Here is a 15,531-nt window from a genome sequence, read left to right on the forward strand (position 1 = left end):
TTAGAGATCCAACAGACTTTTCTCAAGCTGACTTGAATTCAGGTACATTCTAAATAAAGTTGGACCAGTTTTCAAGCAGGAGCCTCTCCTACTTGCTTAAATCGCTTTGACTATGAGGTCCATTATTCCTGTTTCACAAAGTTAGTAAATTTTTGCCTTTACGCATACATTTACTGCAATCATGAAAGTACATCTTCAGTTTAGAATCAGGCTTCAATAAACAGTCCAGTTATATCGGGTCTGAAAGCAGCCCCTTGGTTTATAATATTTAGTTTTATTTCAATAGGTATACAATTTTTTATCCCTCAACTGACCATTACATATGCTTGAAATGTTAATGCAAAAATAACAACACAGTGTGGCACTAAGAAGTTTCATTTATTTCCATTGTTTTATACTCATTGAGCTATACAGCCACTCAGCTAAAAGATAAGTACAATCTTTCTGTTTGTGCCAATTTATGCTGCAGAAATTGTACAGGGAAAGAAACAAGAATACAGATTCTGAAAGGCCACCTGACAAGTCCTCCATGCATACTGTTAGATGCAGTAAGCAATTATAGCAGCGTAGGTTGTTTTGGTGGGAGCAGCTACATTATCATTTGTTGATGCAAACAAAAAAAAAGAACATTTTATATTTAGTAACATTAATTTTGCATTCAGTATCAAGTACATAAGTGCAAATATTTAGAGTTCATAATTGTTAGGAACTACACAGCATATTATATAAATTGTAATAAATTTAATAAGCTGGAAGCCTCCAGTGACCGTGTATGTGTATATCATCCTTATCAATCCCTTCCAACAAGAGTACTGCAATATTAGTTATACAAAACTGCTTACTAGAAGTACTTGACACTGTTTTTACTTGTGTTGAAAAACACTAAAACATTATTAATCTACAGTTCTACATAGTTAATAAAGATAAACCCAATCACCTAGTGACATAGAAGCAATTTGTAACTATTGCGTCAGTGCACCAAGCATGAAAGCCCTAAACACATTAAAAAGTTATAGGACTATTACCAAGATTAGTAAGAAAAACATTGAAAAAAGGAGAAATATTACTTAGGCTCCCAACATCATGCACTTTATAAGTAACACAAAAAACCACATCTAGTACACTTTTTTCTGTTCACCATACTTTAGTGCTTGACACAAGTGATTGCAAATATTTATAAGAGGATGAAAACGGCACAAAAATAGCTGCTTCAGTGTTTCACTGTCTGCTTCTAATATTTGAAAATAATGGTGCTGTGATGTTGCTACAACATGTAAGTACAGAGCTGATTCTACTCCAGGGTTCCCAGAATTTGCCAGTTGTTTTTCTTGTTTACTCTGTCCTTCGTTTTGCACCAGGGATTTTCGCCTGAATCCTAGAGATAAAACAAGAATTGTGAGTTCTGCATCACATTAACATGTGGAGGGGAATTTTTGATATGATATTTTAAGGCCCCCTTTTATGAAACTGTGTTAGGCTTTTTTATTGACGGCCGCAGTTGTATTAACTCTGACGCTCATAGGAAGACTATGAGCGTGGGAGATTTTACAGCAGCGGCCAGCAATAAAAAAAGTCTAACAGGGCTTAATAAAAGGGGGGGGGGTGTAAGTTTGAATTGAGACATTTTGCTGAAAATGTCTGAAATCAAGCTCTAGCACACAGCCATAATCAAAAACATCTAAATTTCTGGTTTGATTATAGTTTTGAGCTAGATGGTTTCAGGCTTAACACCTTTGGAAAAAATAAAGCATCCAGGAAAAAAGTAGAAAAACAATCCAAAGGGAGCCAAGTCTAGCAGTATTTCTAGTGAACTGGCCACAAAGACATCCCAACAGTGCAGCAGGGCAGCCTAGTGCTCACTACAGTGGACTTCACAGAGAGGGACCCAGGTAAAAATCCCAACACCTATTTATTAAGGGCTAGATTCACTAAGCAAACCGATCGTGTAACAATCGGTTTGCGACCCCTTTGCGACCTGATTTTACTCCGGCCTGATTCTCTTACCTCTCTGCCAATCCGATTCCAATCCGCGCATGCAAATGAGGGGAACGGTATGCAAAGTAGGCAGGGACGTGATTCACAAAACAAATTTTGTGATCCGACTGGGCTGGCCAATCTAAGAAGCTTTCAACTAGTTTACCTATGGATAGTTTCAACATTTTGATACCCACCAGACAGGACTTAACAAACTGCTAGATGCACTAAAGTCAGCAATCGTCGCTAAACCTGTTTTGACAGCTTTAGCGAAGATTGCTTTTACTGACCTGATTCACAAAATGACTCACTGGGTGTTTTCCCCTCCATTGCCCATATTCCAATCCGGCCATGCAAATTAGCCAAGCGATTGATGCACTAACATTGCTTGGCTATACAAAAAAAACCCTCCAGGGGTTTTAGCAATCAGAAAAAAACAACAGGTCTGCCTGGTTTTGTTTTTTTTTTTCTTTTTCAATGGCACAGATATTTTGCATGTGTTACACGTGCAAAATATCTGTCCCATAAAAAAAAAAGGTCCGCTACCGCTTATAACAGCTCTTCCTGATGACCCCTGATGAACGCAGCACTGGGTTCCTCCCCCCATGAAAGAAAATTGGCAGAAGGGATGCCCATTCCCTCCTACCATGCTGACCCCCCATGAGAGAAAATTGGCAGGAAGGATGCCCACTCCCTCCTGCCAACGGAGGCCCCCCTGAACCATCCCCTACCCTCCCCCCTTACCCCTCCAAAAAAAAGGCAGGAGGGATGCCCACTCCCTCCTGTCACCGGATGCTCCTACGAACCCAACTCCCACTCCTCAAGCCCCCCATTTACCTTTTGTAGACATTGGAAGCTGGAGGCCCTCCAGTCGAAAATAATGGGCCTTCCCCTCCCAAGTGCACCATGTGATGCATGGGTAAAAGCCTAAGGCCCTAATTGGCCTAGATGCCTAAGGCGTCTGAGCCAATCAGGGCCTTAGGCTCCTCCCTCTATATCCCATGTGATGCACATGGAGGGGCCTAAGATCTGATGTCTGAGCAAATCAGGACCTTAGGCCTCTCCCCATGCATCACATGAGATACAGAGTGAAGAGCCTAAGGCCCTGATTGGCTCAGGCATCTGAGTCAATCTGGGCTTTAGGCTCTCCCCATGCATCACATGGTGCACCGGGGAGGGTTATGCCCGCACCAACAGATCATGTTCATGCAATGACTGCACAAGCCTTCCCCCCCCCCCCATCAATTCTGACATCGGAGAGGAAGTTCCGGGACAGCCAATCACTGCCTGGTTGGCCCGGCCAGTCATGGCTGGCCTGGAACTTCCTCTCCGTCAGAATTGACATGGGGGGGGGGGGGGGGGGGAAGGCTTGTGCAGTCACTGCACGAAGATGATCTGTTAGTGCTGCGGTGGCTTGGGCATAGCTTCAGGACGCTCTTTCTGAAAATGGGACATTTCAGCGTCCCAAAGCTGTATGTGGGGACAACGGGACAGGCGAGCTAAAAACGGGACGGACCCGTTCAAAATGGGATGTATGGTCACATTATATATGCAGGAATCTAAGTCTGAATTGAAGTGTCTTCAGATACTTCAAAACGTGGCAGCTGAGGTGCTATGTCAAACCAAATGCAGTGACCATATTACACCACTGCTCATGAAGTTACACTGATTACCTTTTGAATTCCAAATACAATTTAAGTTTCTTTGTGGACTCACAAAGCACTCACTACTGGTATATTCTAGCTTCTATGGCAATCCCTAGACCAGTGGTCTTCATTAATTTTTAAGTTCGGCCGATTTGGATTCTAATAGGGAGTGTGTGATGCAGTGGTTAGAGCCACAGCCTCAGCATCATGAGGGTTCAAATCCTACACTGCTCCTTGTGACTCTGGGCAAGTCACTTAATCCCCCATTGCCCCAGGTACATAAGATAGAGTGTGGATAGGGAAAAATACTTGAGTACCTGAATGTAAACCACTTAGGCTATTGGTGGCATATAAATACTTTAATAAATAAATAATGAGCTAAAGGAGAGCAGACAAATATCTTACCTATGGAACCACGTCAATACTGACCAGTGTCATAGTAAGGGGGGATGGGGGATGGACCACCCCAGGTGCTGTCTTGGTGGGGGGGGGAGGTGCTGGCACCTCTCTCCCCCTTGTACCTCTTTAACTCCTCACCAACACGACAGTATCTCCAACCTGCTGCCCATGCCGGCTTCGGCTCTCCCTCTGAAGCTGCTTCCTGATTGCAGGACCAGGAAGTAGCATCAGAGGGAGAGTCGAGACTGGTGTGGGCAGCAGGTTGAAGATGCTGCTCATGCAGAGGTACAAGGTGAAGGAAAGGAGCAGGGGGGCGCCACCGCCTCAGACACCTCCTACCCTCACTACACCATTGCTACTGACCAGTGTGTGTGTCAATGACATCCATCCCCACAGCCCACCTTTAAACTTCTTTAGGGTGTACCCCCAATGATTGTAAGCATTTCCAAATGCATTGTCTTTTGAGTATTCAGAAATGCCACATCTTTCAAGCATGCAGTCCTGCCCTCCATCTGTTTTTCTCTTTCTGTCCTGAGTCTTGGTAGAGAGGCAGAGTAGTAGAAAAAAAACCCAGAAAGACGGGCCACCATACAGGTCTCTGGGGGGCCACTATTGGCCCCCAGGCCTTGCATTGAAGAACACTGCCCTAGACTATCAAGGGCATATTGGAAATCTACCAGAAAGAGCACTTTTTATTTCTTAGCTCCTTTTTTATGCAATGCCCTTCCTTTGGCCCTTCAATCTGAGTCATCCTTTAATAAATTTAAGGCTAACATAAAAACACATTTTTAAAATCCTTACTTTTGGGAATTTACTGGGACAGGAGAAATGGTGAGAGGAGTCGTTTGCTCTAGCGCAGGGCCGCCATCAGAAATTTCTGGGCCCCTTACTGAGCAATCCTAATGGGCCCCCCATGCACCCCTTCCCCCCCCTGACCCCCCCTTCTTCCATGGGCCGAATACACACATACTTTTCTCTGTCGCCTCACTTTTTGACCAAAAGATTTGTAAGCCTGCAACCACGTCAAGGTAGACTCTTTCAGCAGCTCCCCTCCCTCCCCCTTACCTTTGTGTCCAAGTCAAAATGATCTACCAACAATAAAATTTTAAAAACACAAAGCACGCTGTACGCAGAGAAAATGTTAATTATCATTTATATTCCGCGGGTTTTCATAGAGGTCAAGGCAGATGACTTTATGCAATGTCACCTCAGTAACAACTATATAAAAATAGACAAATATTCCCCCTCCCTTTTTACTAAACCGCGATAGCGGTTTTTAGCGCAGGGACCTGTGCTGAATGCCCCACGCTGCTCTTGAAGCTCATAGGCTCCCTGCGCTAAAAAACGCTATTGCGGTTTAGTAAAAGGGGGCCATAGTGCAAAATATAGACAGCATATATAAATTCTCAAAACGGACACATTTTGATCACTAAATTGAAAATAAAATCATTTTCCTACCTTTGGTAATTTCATCAGTCTCTGGTTGCATTTTATTCTTCTGACTGTGCATCCAATATTTCTTCTCTTCTTTCAGCCTCCTGTATGCTTCCTCTCCTCCAGACCTCATTCCCTCCCCAAACTTTTTCTTTGTTTCACCCTGCCCCCCCTTCTTTCTTTTTCTCTCTCTCCATACCCCCTTTCATTCTGTATGTCTGTCTTTCTCTCTCTCTCCATGCCCCATTTTTCTTTGTTTCACCCAGCCCCCTTTCTTTTCTTTTTTTTTTCTGGCTCCCTGTCCCCCCCCTTTCTTTCTTTCTCCTTGCCCTCCCCTATGCCACCACCATTGGGAAAATGCTGCCACCGCCACTGGGGAATAGGCTGCCACTGCCGCTATCGGGAACAGGCTGGCGCCGAGTTTGCCCTGCTTCTCTTCCCTGCGGGGTCGACCAACTCTCGCCACTCGACGTCAATTCTAACGTCGGAGAGGACGTTCTGGGCCAGCCAGGCAGCGATTGGCTGGCCCAGAACGTCCTCTCCGACGTCAGAATTGACACGGGTGGCGAGAGTTGGTCGGCCCCACAGGGAAAAGTAGGGAGAACTTGGCACCGGCCTGTTCCCAATGGCGGCGGTGGCACTCAAGTGGCTAAAGAGATGCAATTTGCCAGCCTAGGGAGAACACTGGAGGGTACCCAGCTGTGCACCCCCTTGGGGCGTAAACCCGGGGCAGACCGCCTCCACCCCCACCTTGGTATGCCACTGTCTGTACCTCACTCCCTCCCTATGACCAAAAATTCTCCTTTCTTCTATTCCCCATGTACACAACCATCTCTTTCCCTCCCTTCCTCTCTCCCAAGTTCATGCGTTCTGTGTCCAAAAACCCATTCCCTCCCCCACCTCAGCATCTATTTCCCTCCCTTCCTCTCTCCCAAGTCCATGCCTTCTGTGTCCAAAAACCCATTCCCTCCCCCACCTCAGCATCTCTTTCCCTCTCTTTCTCTCCCAAGTCCATGCCTTCTGTGTCCAAAAACCCATTTCATCTCCCACCTCAGCATCTCTTTCCCTCCCTTCCTCTCTCCCAAGTCCATGCCTTCTGTGTCCAAAAACCCATTCCCTCCCCCACCTTAGCATCTCTTTCCCTCCCTTCCTCTCTCCCAAGTTCATGCCTTGTGTCCAAAATGCACTCCCTCCCCCTTTTGCCTCCCAGCCCATCTTAGCAACTTTCTCAGCAAAATGTAGCTCGAGCCGCGTAGGCTTGTCTTCTATTTCCTGCCTGTCCCGCCGCGCACACATAGCCGACCAGAAGTCTTCCCCGACTTCAGCGCTGATGTCGGGGAAGACTTCCGATCGGCTGTGTGAGCTGCAGGGCAGTCGGAGTAGAAGACGAGCCTCGCGGCTCTAGTTATATTTAACCCCGCGGGTCCCCCATCGTCCCCGTTCAGCTCTCTCTCCTGTGCACCCCCTTGGGGCGTGCACCCGGGGAGCACCTCCCCCCTTAGGTACGCTACTGGCCCAAGCCCCCTGTCAGCTCCGGGCCCCTGAATGCAGGACTGGTAGTACTGCCCTGATGGCGGCCCTGCTCTAGCGTACCAAGGATGGGGTGGTGGGGATGGTGTGCAAAGGGTGCAGGTGTGTGGGTACATGAAGTGGTTGCAGGGCCATGGTTCACATGCATGTGGCTGTTGGCTCTGCCAGCCCCCACCCCCTGTGATGTCAGTTTCATTTTCTGGGGCAGGGGATCTGCAAAGCCAGTGGCCATATGCATGTGGATTGCGGCTCCGTAATTGCTCCACGCAGCCTCCCCCCACTGCTCGGAGGAGGGGGTGTTCAAGCCAGAGGAGGGGGTGCTCCACCTTGATGGCTGCCAAACCAAGTACACCACTGTTTACACTTAAGTATGCTACAATGTTACTTGAGTGTTTGTATGTTTCTCTGGAATGATTGATATCTGTCCTTTATTTTACAGAGTTCTTTTCTGACCAATTAATTTTTTTTCTTGTAAATTATGCTAATTGGCTTTGTAAATATGGGCAAGCTCAACAAATGTAGTTTATAACTTTGTAAACTAAATTAAGGGTTCTTTCCATTAAAGGGCAATTAGCACTTAGGGCCATATTCTATAAGAACATAAGAACATAAGAAGTGCCATCTCCGGAACAGACCCTGGGTCCATCAAGTCCGGCGATCCGCACACGCGGAGGCCCCGCCAGGTGAACCCTGGCATAGTATTAGTCCCCATACTCTAAGCTTCTCATAAGAGATGCGCATCTAGTTTAACCTTACCTATGTTCTATGTTACCTTAGGCCACTTATAAGGAGATGTACATTAGAGAATGACACGGGGAGCGATCCCCGCAGGGAGCCGCAGCGTGGCTGCGGCTTGGCTGCGGGTTATGGAGACTCCATAGCCAAATCGCCACAGACACGGGGACAAAAGTTTTCACCGCCCGCAAAAACGGTAAAAAGATTTGTTCCCGCAGGCAAATGTACCCCCTTCTATGTACCGCTATTTACCTTGTCTTCACCGTGTGTCTTTGGTTCGGGACCGGGTGTCAGATTTTTTCCGGCGGCCATGTTTATCTCCGCCATGTGGTCTGTCTCCTCCAACTCTCTACCCGACTTGCACGTTGCCACATTGACTCCGCCCCCTAATATACAGGCTCTTCATTGGTCAGTTCTTTTTGCTCGATTGGATTCACTTTTCACTCATTTCACTGGGAGGAGCTGAAAGCCTGAAAACTTCGTCAGGTACAAGTAAGTGTTCTCCCCGGCTGATTTAGATGACCGCCCAGCTAATCCTGCTCCTTCCCGGCTGACTCGCCGCCGAAAATTTTTTTTGACGCCTGCCTTTTTTTTTTTTTTTGCCAGCATGCTTTTACTTGCTTCGGGCCTTTCTTGTTGTCGGATCCTGCCTACTTTCTGTTTCCGCGAAGGCAGGACCCGGCAGCGAGGAAGGCCCGAAGCAAGTAAAAGCAGCAAGTTGTAAACTTCCCTCCGGGGCTCTATCGTGTGCGTGCCGGCTTCCCTTCTCTCTCCCCCCCCCCCCCCCCGCCCGGGACGCTACTTCTGGTTTCGGAGGGAAGAGAAGGGAAACCAGCACGCACACAATAGAGCCCCGGAGGGAAGCTTACAACTTGCTGCTTTTACTTGCTTCGGGCCTTCCTCGCTGCCAGGTCCTGCCTTCGCGGAAACAGAAAGTAGGCAGGATCCGGCAACGAGGAAGGCCCGAAGCAAGTAAAAGCAGCAAGTGTAGTGGTATACCATTTGAGAAAAAAAAAACGCACGGACATCGGACCTGATTCTGCTTGCTCTTTTTAAAGCTCCGATCCAAGCAACCTTGGTGCTTATTGTGGTCAGCCAGGAAGAATGAAATCAAAAAAGTTCAAGTTTAGTCAAGCTGTGATTTGAACTTTATAGGCTTTTTTTTTTTTCATCCTTTAACTGGCAGGCAGAAGAATGCTCCATTTATTAATCTTGCAAAGTCTGATACAGGAAAAGCTAGAAGTGCATCAGGATTTAAGGAGCTTGGGGTGTGCAAATCTACTTAATGCAGAGATTACAGTAAAACAAAATCACTTTTCTATTTCACTGCAGCTCTATGAGGTTCTTTTGCCCTTAGCTATAGTCAAATGATGGATAGGAATATGTTTATTTCATTTAAGTTAAGGGAAAACAATATTTTTTCTGAGTATCCTTTAAATAATAGTTCACAAATTAATTCAGCCTGTTTTAAGGCTGAGTTTTGTTTTTCACATTATTGCTTCTGTTTTTATAATCCTTAAAAAAAATAAGGGGCAATTCTCCAAGTGGGTTCTTCCTCGTAGGCACCCTGAGACTGTACAGGGAACGCCTATTCTATAGCAGTGAATGGGCTCCCAGGTTCCATTACAGAATGGTAGCATATAGCCTTAGATTCAGGCACCTTACAGTTAAAGCAGCCATAGAGCTGACGTAACTAAGCATGTCCACTTGTGGGAGAAATTATTTTATTTTCAGTTTAGTGATCAAAATGTGTCTGTTTTGAGAATTTATATCTGCTGTCTATATTCTGCACAATGGCCCCCTTTTACTAAATCGCAATAGCGGTTTTTAGCACAGGGAGCCTATGAGCATCGAAAGCAGTGCAGGGCATTCAGCGCATCTTCCTGCGCTAAAAACCGCTATTGCGATTTAGTAAAAGGGGAGGGGGTATATTTGTCTATTTTTGTATAGTTGTTCCTGAGGTGACATTTCATAAAATCATCTGCCTTGACCTCTTTGAAAACCTGCGGAATATATATGGGGTGGGGGAAGATTAGTGATAGAAAAATTGTATGAAAAATGACTATTTTCAATTTAGTGATCAAAATGTGTCAGTTTTGAGAATTTATATCAGTTATCTATATTTTGCATTATATTTGTCTATTTTTCTATAGTTGTTTCTGAAGTGACATTGCATATTTTAGTCATCTGTCTTGACCTCTTTGAAAAATGAAACAAATATTAATTAATATTTTCTCTGCATACAGTGTGCTTTGTGTTTCTTTTAATTTTGTGGTTACCATAATGAATTAATATTATATACAGTAGTGTACATGAAAAATGAATGGAAGAAATTGCATTACAATTAGTACTATTTACTATTATGATGGGGATGGGGGTCAGGGGTGTGCATTCCAGCTACCAGCACATCTTCAGAGAGGGCATTCTCTATTGCAGGAAGGACTGTGGAAGAAAGGAGAACTAGACTGAATCCAGAGATTGTGGATGATTTGTTGTTCATCCACGGGTTAAAAAATAAGGACAATTAAAAGTACAGGTTGTGTTTTGTTTTTGTATAGTTAACTAACTTGTAAAGTTGTAAAGAATGTTTCCTTTATACGTTAATAAAGTATATAAAATCATACCTGTTTGAGGCTTTTATGCATGCTGCGGTGACGGTGACGGGGCGGTGAATGGGATGGAAGTGGCGGTGACGGGGTGGTGAAAGGGATGGCGGTGACGGTGACGGGGCGGTGCAGAGGATAGTCGGCCGGGGACGGGGCGGTGACGGGGCCAAATTTTTTCCCCGTGTCATTCTCTAATGTATATCTAACTTACCTTTAAACCCTGAAACGGTGGATTCCGCAATTATCTCCTCCGGGAGATAATTGCGGAATCCACCACAAATGGTGCTGTAAGTTAGGTGGGGTAGATGCCCTGCGGCTGCCTAACTTAATTGTTTTAATTGGCACAGTAATTGACCATGTCATTTAAAACTGATTAAAAACTCATTTAAAAAAAAGTAGGCACCGAGAGGCGTCTACATAGACTCTGAAATTGCGTCTATAGAGATGCTTAACTGTGCCTTATGACTAAGTGGGCATGGTTGGGGGCATCTGTACGATTCACTAAAGAACTTTGGTGTCTGCAATGTAGGCTGTTTTCTGGTAGATGCCATTAGCCACAATTATACATGATTGACAGCCATTTTTGTACATTAAAATTTTATAAACTAAGCCCTATCGAATCGCTATTTACTTATGTGGATGTTATTTTTATTTTGCTTGAAGTTGACCATAATTGGATTAATTTTACAGCCAACATAAATTCTTGCTTATCCAAATTACAGTTGTGGTCATCTCTGGTTCAAATGAAATTAAATACAACAAAAACAAAATCGCTTTGGTTTGGTCCAGAAATCGCAAGCCTTCCTTCATCTAGAGTAGGGATGTCAAAGTCCCTCCTTGAGGGCCGCAATCCAGTCGGGTTTTCAGGATTTCCTCAATGAATATGCATGAGATCTATTTGCATGCACTGCTTTCATTGTATGCTAATAGATCTCATGCATATTCATTGGGAAAATCCTGAAAACCCGACTGGATTGCGGCCCTTGAGGAGGGACTTTGACACCCCTGATCTAGAGCGTTGGGAATCTTTTTAGACTCCTCCCTCTCTTTCCACTGTTAGGTAAACCATCTGATTAAGAAATGTTTCTTCAGTTTGCGTACACTGAAAAGTGTCCGTCACCTGTTTTATCAACATCATTTTGCAATTTTGGTCCAATCCATCATTTTAGCACAACTGGACTATTGTAACTCCATTTATGTGGGTTTGAGCAAAGGAAATTAAAAAAAGACTCCAGTTAATTCAAAATACTGATGCAAGATTGATATTTGTAAAACAAAGTATGACCATGTGTCACCTATGTTAAGGAATTACACTGGCTTGCTTTTTAATTGAGAGTTAAGTTTAAATGTGCCTGAATAGTTTTAAAAATCTTACCTGGCATCTTTGATTCATTGGTCTTCAAGTTGCAGAACTATCCATGTATTTAAACTTTCTTTCCCCACCGTAAAATGTGCCAGATCTATCAGTAAAATTGTTCATTCCTTTCCCTATTTGCTGAGGCAGCATGGGTGGATACTTGGGTAGTGGATCCCTGCCAACAAAGCTACATTGTAAATGAAGTGGGGATATGGGGTAGAGTTGAGAGGAAATATGTGGCCTCCTCAGTACACCCCAGGTCCCCTAAAATGGACTTCTGGCTACACTCCTACAACTTCCTAACATTTTTCCCCCACCCTTAATCCACTCCTGTTGCCATCCATGTTTTAGGGTCCTCATTTTAAGCATTTAGTTAGGGTTGGTCCTACCTCTAGCAGACCAAATGTTCACCTAGTGTACACAATTTGGGAAGTGACAGCATTGCAGGCCAAGGTTTGCTTCCTCCCCTCCTCTGTTGCTACTGACACTACCATAGCCCTACCTCAGCATGGGTGCCTATGTAGATGCCTCTGGTGGCCTGTGAGTCTCTTACTTTATGGCCATTTGGCAGATATCCAAGGGTAGAGTTATGGCAGGAAATGAGATACTGGTAAAAAAAAATAGAAGCTGAGCAGCAACAAGAGTAGTCACCTGGATCTATTGTCTATAATTTATGGATCTATAATCAACAGGCTCCAAGAAAGAAGGAGATTTTTTTGACAAGACAAAAAAGAGTGCAGCAAAGGGCATTCACTTTTTTTGAGAAAGGAAAAAAGTAACTTGAACGGTGTCAGTGATATGATGCAATAACAGAACAGTAGGTGAGGTTCTCAGTATCCACACCTGCACGAGATTGTGGGACTCCTGTAATCTGTTAATCTCCTATTCATTTCCTCTTTATGATATTTTTGCAGTGAACTCAGTCTCATTGTCTTCCTTCCCATACAAGACTCTTCCCTTTCACCTATTTCTTCTTCTTTTTTCTTTTTTTTTTGTAATTCTGGTCTGTGGTAACATGACTCAATGGCCAGGGCTGATGCTTTCAGGAACACACAGTCACATACAATGGTTGTAAGTAATAGCTTTATTACATTCAAAATAAGGACTTTGCACATCTGCTTTCTCCACAGGCTGGACACTTTGAACAACAATCCAGCTAAGGCAAGTGTACTTGGAATGCGCTGACCTCAATGTAAAAACTCTGTACAATTTTCCAGGGACTCCAGCTTGTCAAATATTATCTGGAATATTTTTTTTATCAAGCAACTTGAATAAATTCATGTAAACCATTTTGAGCTCCTCTGGGAGAACGGTATATGAAATTGAATAAATGAATTAATAAATAAACTTCTACATGACTTCGTGTGTGATCTCTGTGGCCAAAGCAGAGCCTACTACTGAAAAGGCTGCATACAACATTTCAGACTTGCTAATCGTGACTTCTCATCTCACTGTCCCTCTTCGGAAGTTTGCATACCAGATACAAAAGCAGGGGCTGCTCCAAAGGCATTGCTATTACTGCTACACACCTTCCAAAATTGAAAGATGCATTTATCAAGGCCATTTATAGACTAGGTAATGGGGCATCAGGACCTAGGAGCTAGTGGCTTCAACATCCATTAATCCCCACAGCATCACGTGACCTTATTTCAATCTTACTAAATTTTAAAATAGTTCAATGTAGCTGACAAACTCTCACAGTTAGGAGCATAAACCCTTTGGCTATCATTCTCAATATTTTTATCCAACAAGAGTAGGTCAATTAAGGCATCAGAGCTCATCCTTGGTTTGAAAAATCACCATATATTGCTCTGTATATCTGTTGCAGCCACTTGGCAAAGGTGCACATTAAGATACAGGTTAAAGAACATTCTATTTGTTTAGAGTCTGCTTTACAGAATACTAACTCAAATGGCTGAAAATGTACATATATGAAAATGTCAACACTTATATCAACCCTATAGCTGGTGCAGATGCCGATACCTAAATGTTAGCAGTTACACGTGTAAATGAAAGACTTCTATAATTTATGCATGTACCTGTGTGTTCCGCCCAAGCTCCACTCAAATTCTGTCCAAGCACATGCATACCAGCAAATCTTATGCCACAAAATCACAGTACATACTTTTCTGCTAGTTGATATTTTATAAGGCTATTTATGTCCATATGTATATGACTAGAATACCACCATTTCTTCCATTCATTCCATTCTTCCATTCACTGTTCCCTCTAAAATGAGCAGCAGTCCTTCTCCTATAGTCCTGTCAGTGGAGGGCACTGTTTTACTATCACATTTTCAATAGTGAGAGACAGGCAAGCTCTGTTGAAATCCAAACAACCTCTCGGTCCCTAGTGATAGAAGACACAATATTGAAGTACCACCCCTTACAGGTAGTAATAGTTGAAGAATTGGCACCCTGCTTAGAGGGAACTGTGCTCCCCCATTGTATACTGAAAATATATTTTACTGCTGTACTCACTTTGCCATAACAGTATTCATATGGGTCCTCACAAGTCCCAAATATTGGTCAATCTGTGTCTGAAAGAAAGACATAAAGAAAGGCAATATAGTAAGAATTTAATTACTTATAATAAGGTTCTGTCAATTTAAAGGAAAGAAGATCATATTTGATAGTACATTTTAATTCCTGGTAATGGATTTCATATGACCCACCTGATATTTGTCATAAACAGCAGGCAGAGAAAACATGGAGACGACAACTGAAGGGGGGGAAAAAAAAATCATATAATTACTTTTTCGAATAGTAAAATGCTATGCAGGTACAAGGTCAATTTCCCCAAATTTCATAAATGGTGTCTAAAGTGAAGTGCATAATTGCACTACTTACAGAATAGGGTCAGGTACATCCATAAAATAAGTAGGTAGCTGGCACTTAATTGAAGATACTCATAACAAGCACAAATTGGAATTACAGTAAAACAGATGATGTACTTACCCTGGTAAGTTCTTTTCCAGTATATAGGTGAGACATTCTAGACAGTAGGGTTATTTCCCCATAGCTGTGTGCTGCTGCAGAAGGAATCCACTCCAGATTTTTTCACTCTGCCTCTGTTGTACTTCACTGGACTCTCTAACTCCACCTTCAGTTAGTACCCAAGCACGTAGAGCCACCCAATACTTGTGAAGCAGAGGCACCTTTAGCAACAGGTTTAAACAAATTGTTCTGCTCAAACAGTAACTAAACAGTATCATTAACCGCCAACACAAGCTTCAAAGGAGCTCAGAAAAAACTCCCCAATAAATTGAAATATATATACAAATTCTTCCCAGCCCTCAAAGGCTGACAGGCATCCAAGAAACAGCCTGAAGAAGCATAAACAGACTGAAAACTGTAAGCAGGCGCAGGAAGGACAGGACGAGAGTCTAGAATGTCTCACCTATCTACTGGAATAGAGATTACCAGGGTAAGAACATAATCTCTTTTTCCAGTGCAATATCGTGTTTTCCCAAAAATAAGTCAGTCTTATATTTAGTTTTGATCCAAAAAAATGCATAGGGCTTATTTTCGGGGGATGTCTTATTTTTTCATGTACAATGATTATCTCTCCCTACCTCTCCTCCACCCCAATTCTTCCTCTTTCCTTTCTCTCCCCCATATATGCAGCATATTTCCTCCACGCTCACCCATCCCCTTGAGCCTTCCCTCTGCAGTATCTTTCTATCCCTCCCTCCTATCTCCCCATGCAGCACAATCCTTGAGCAGCATTTTTCTAGCCCTCCCTCCCATCCCCCATGCAACAGAACCCTTGCACAGCATCTTTCCATCCCTCCCTCCCATGCCCCATGCAGCAGAACCCTTGAGCAGCATCTTTCTATCCCTCCCTCCCT

The 15,531-nt window shown here is 43.7% G+C and overlaps 1 protein-coding gene across 2 annotated transcripts in view; it reads right to left on the reverse strand.

Annotated features, from left to right (window-relative positions):
* Positions 1 to 362: 362 nt before the first annotated feature.
* The window catches only part of RTN1 (reticulon 1), a 235,362-nt gene continuing 220,193 nt past the window's right edge, over positions 363 to 15,531 (reverse strand). For both annotated transcript variants that reach the window (XM_033952062.1, XM_033952061.1), the window contains exons 7-9: positions 14,356 to 14,402; positions 14,162 to 14,220; positions 363 to 1,375 (exon numbers count right to left, since the gene is read on the reverse strand). In XM_033952062.1, the coding sequence (XP_033807953.1) occupies positions 1,333 to 1,375; positions 14,162 to 14,220; positions 14,356 to 14,402 (149 nt within the window). In that variant the 3' untranslated portion in view covers positions 363 to 1,332. The remainder of the gene's footprint in view (positions 1,376 to 14,161; positions 14,221 to 14,355; positions 14,403 to 15,531) is intronic.

The sequence above is a fragment of the Geotrypetes seraphini genome, chromosome 7 (assembly GCF_902459505.1).
Source record: "Geotrypetes seraphini chromosome 7, aGeoSer1.1, whole genome shotgun sequence".
In the NCBI taxonomy this organism is placed as follows: domain Eukaryota; kingdom Metazoa; phylum Chordata; class Amphibia; order Gymnophiona; family Dermophiidae; genus Geotrypetes; species Geotrypetes seraphini.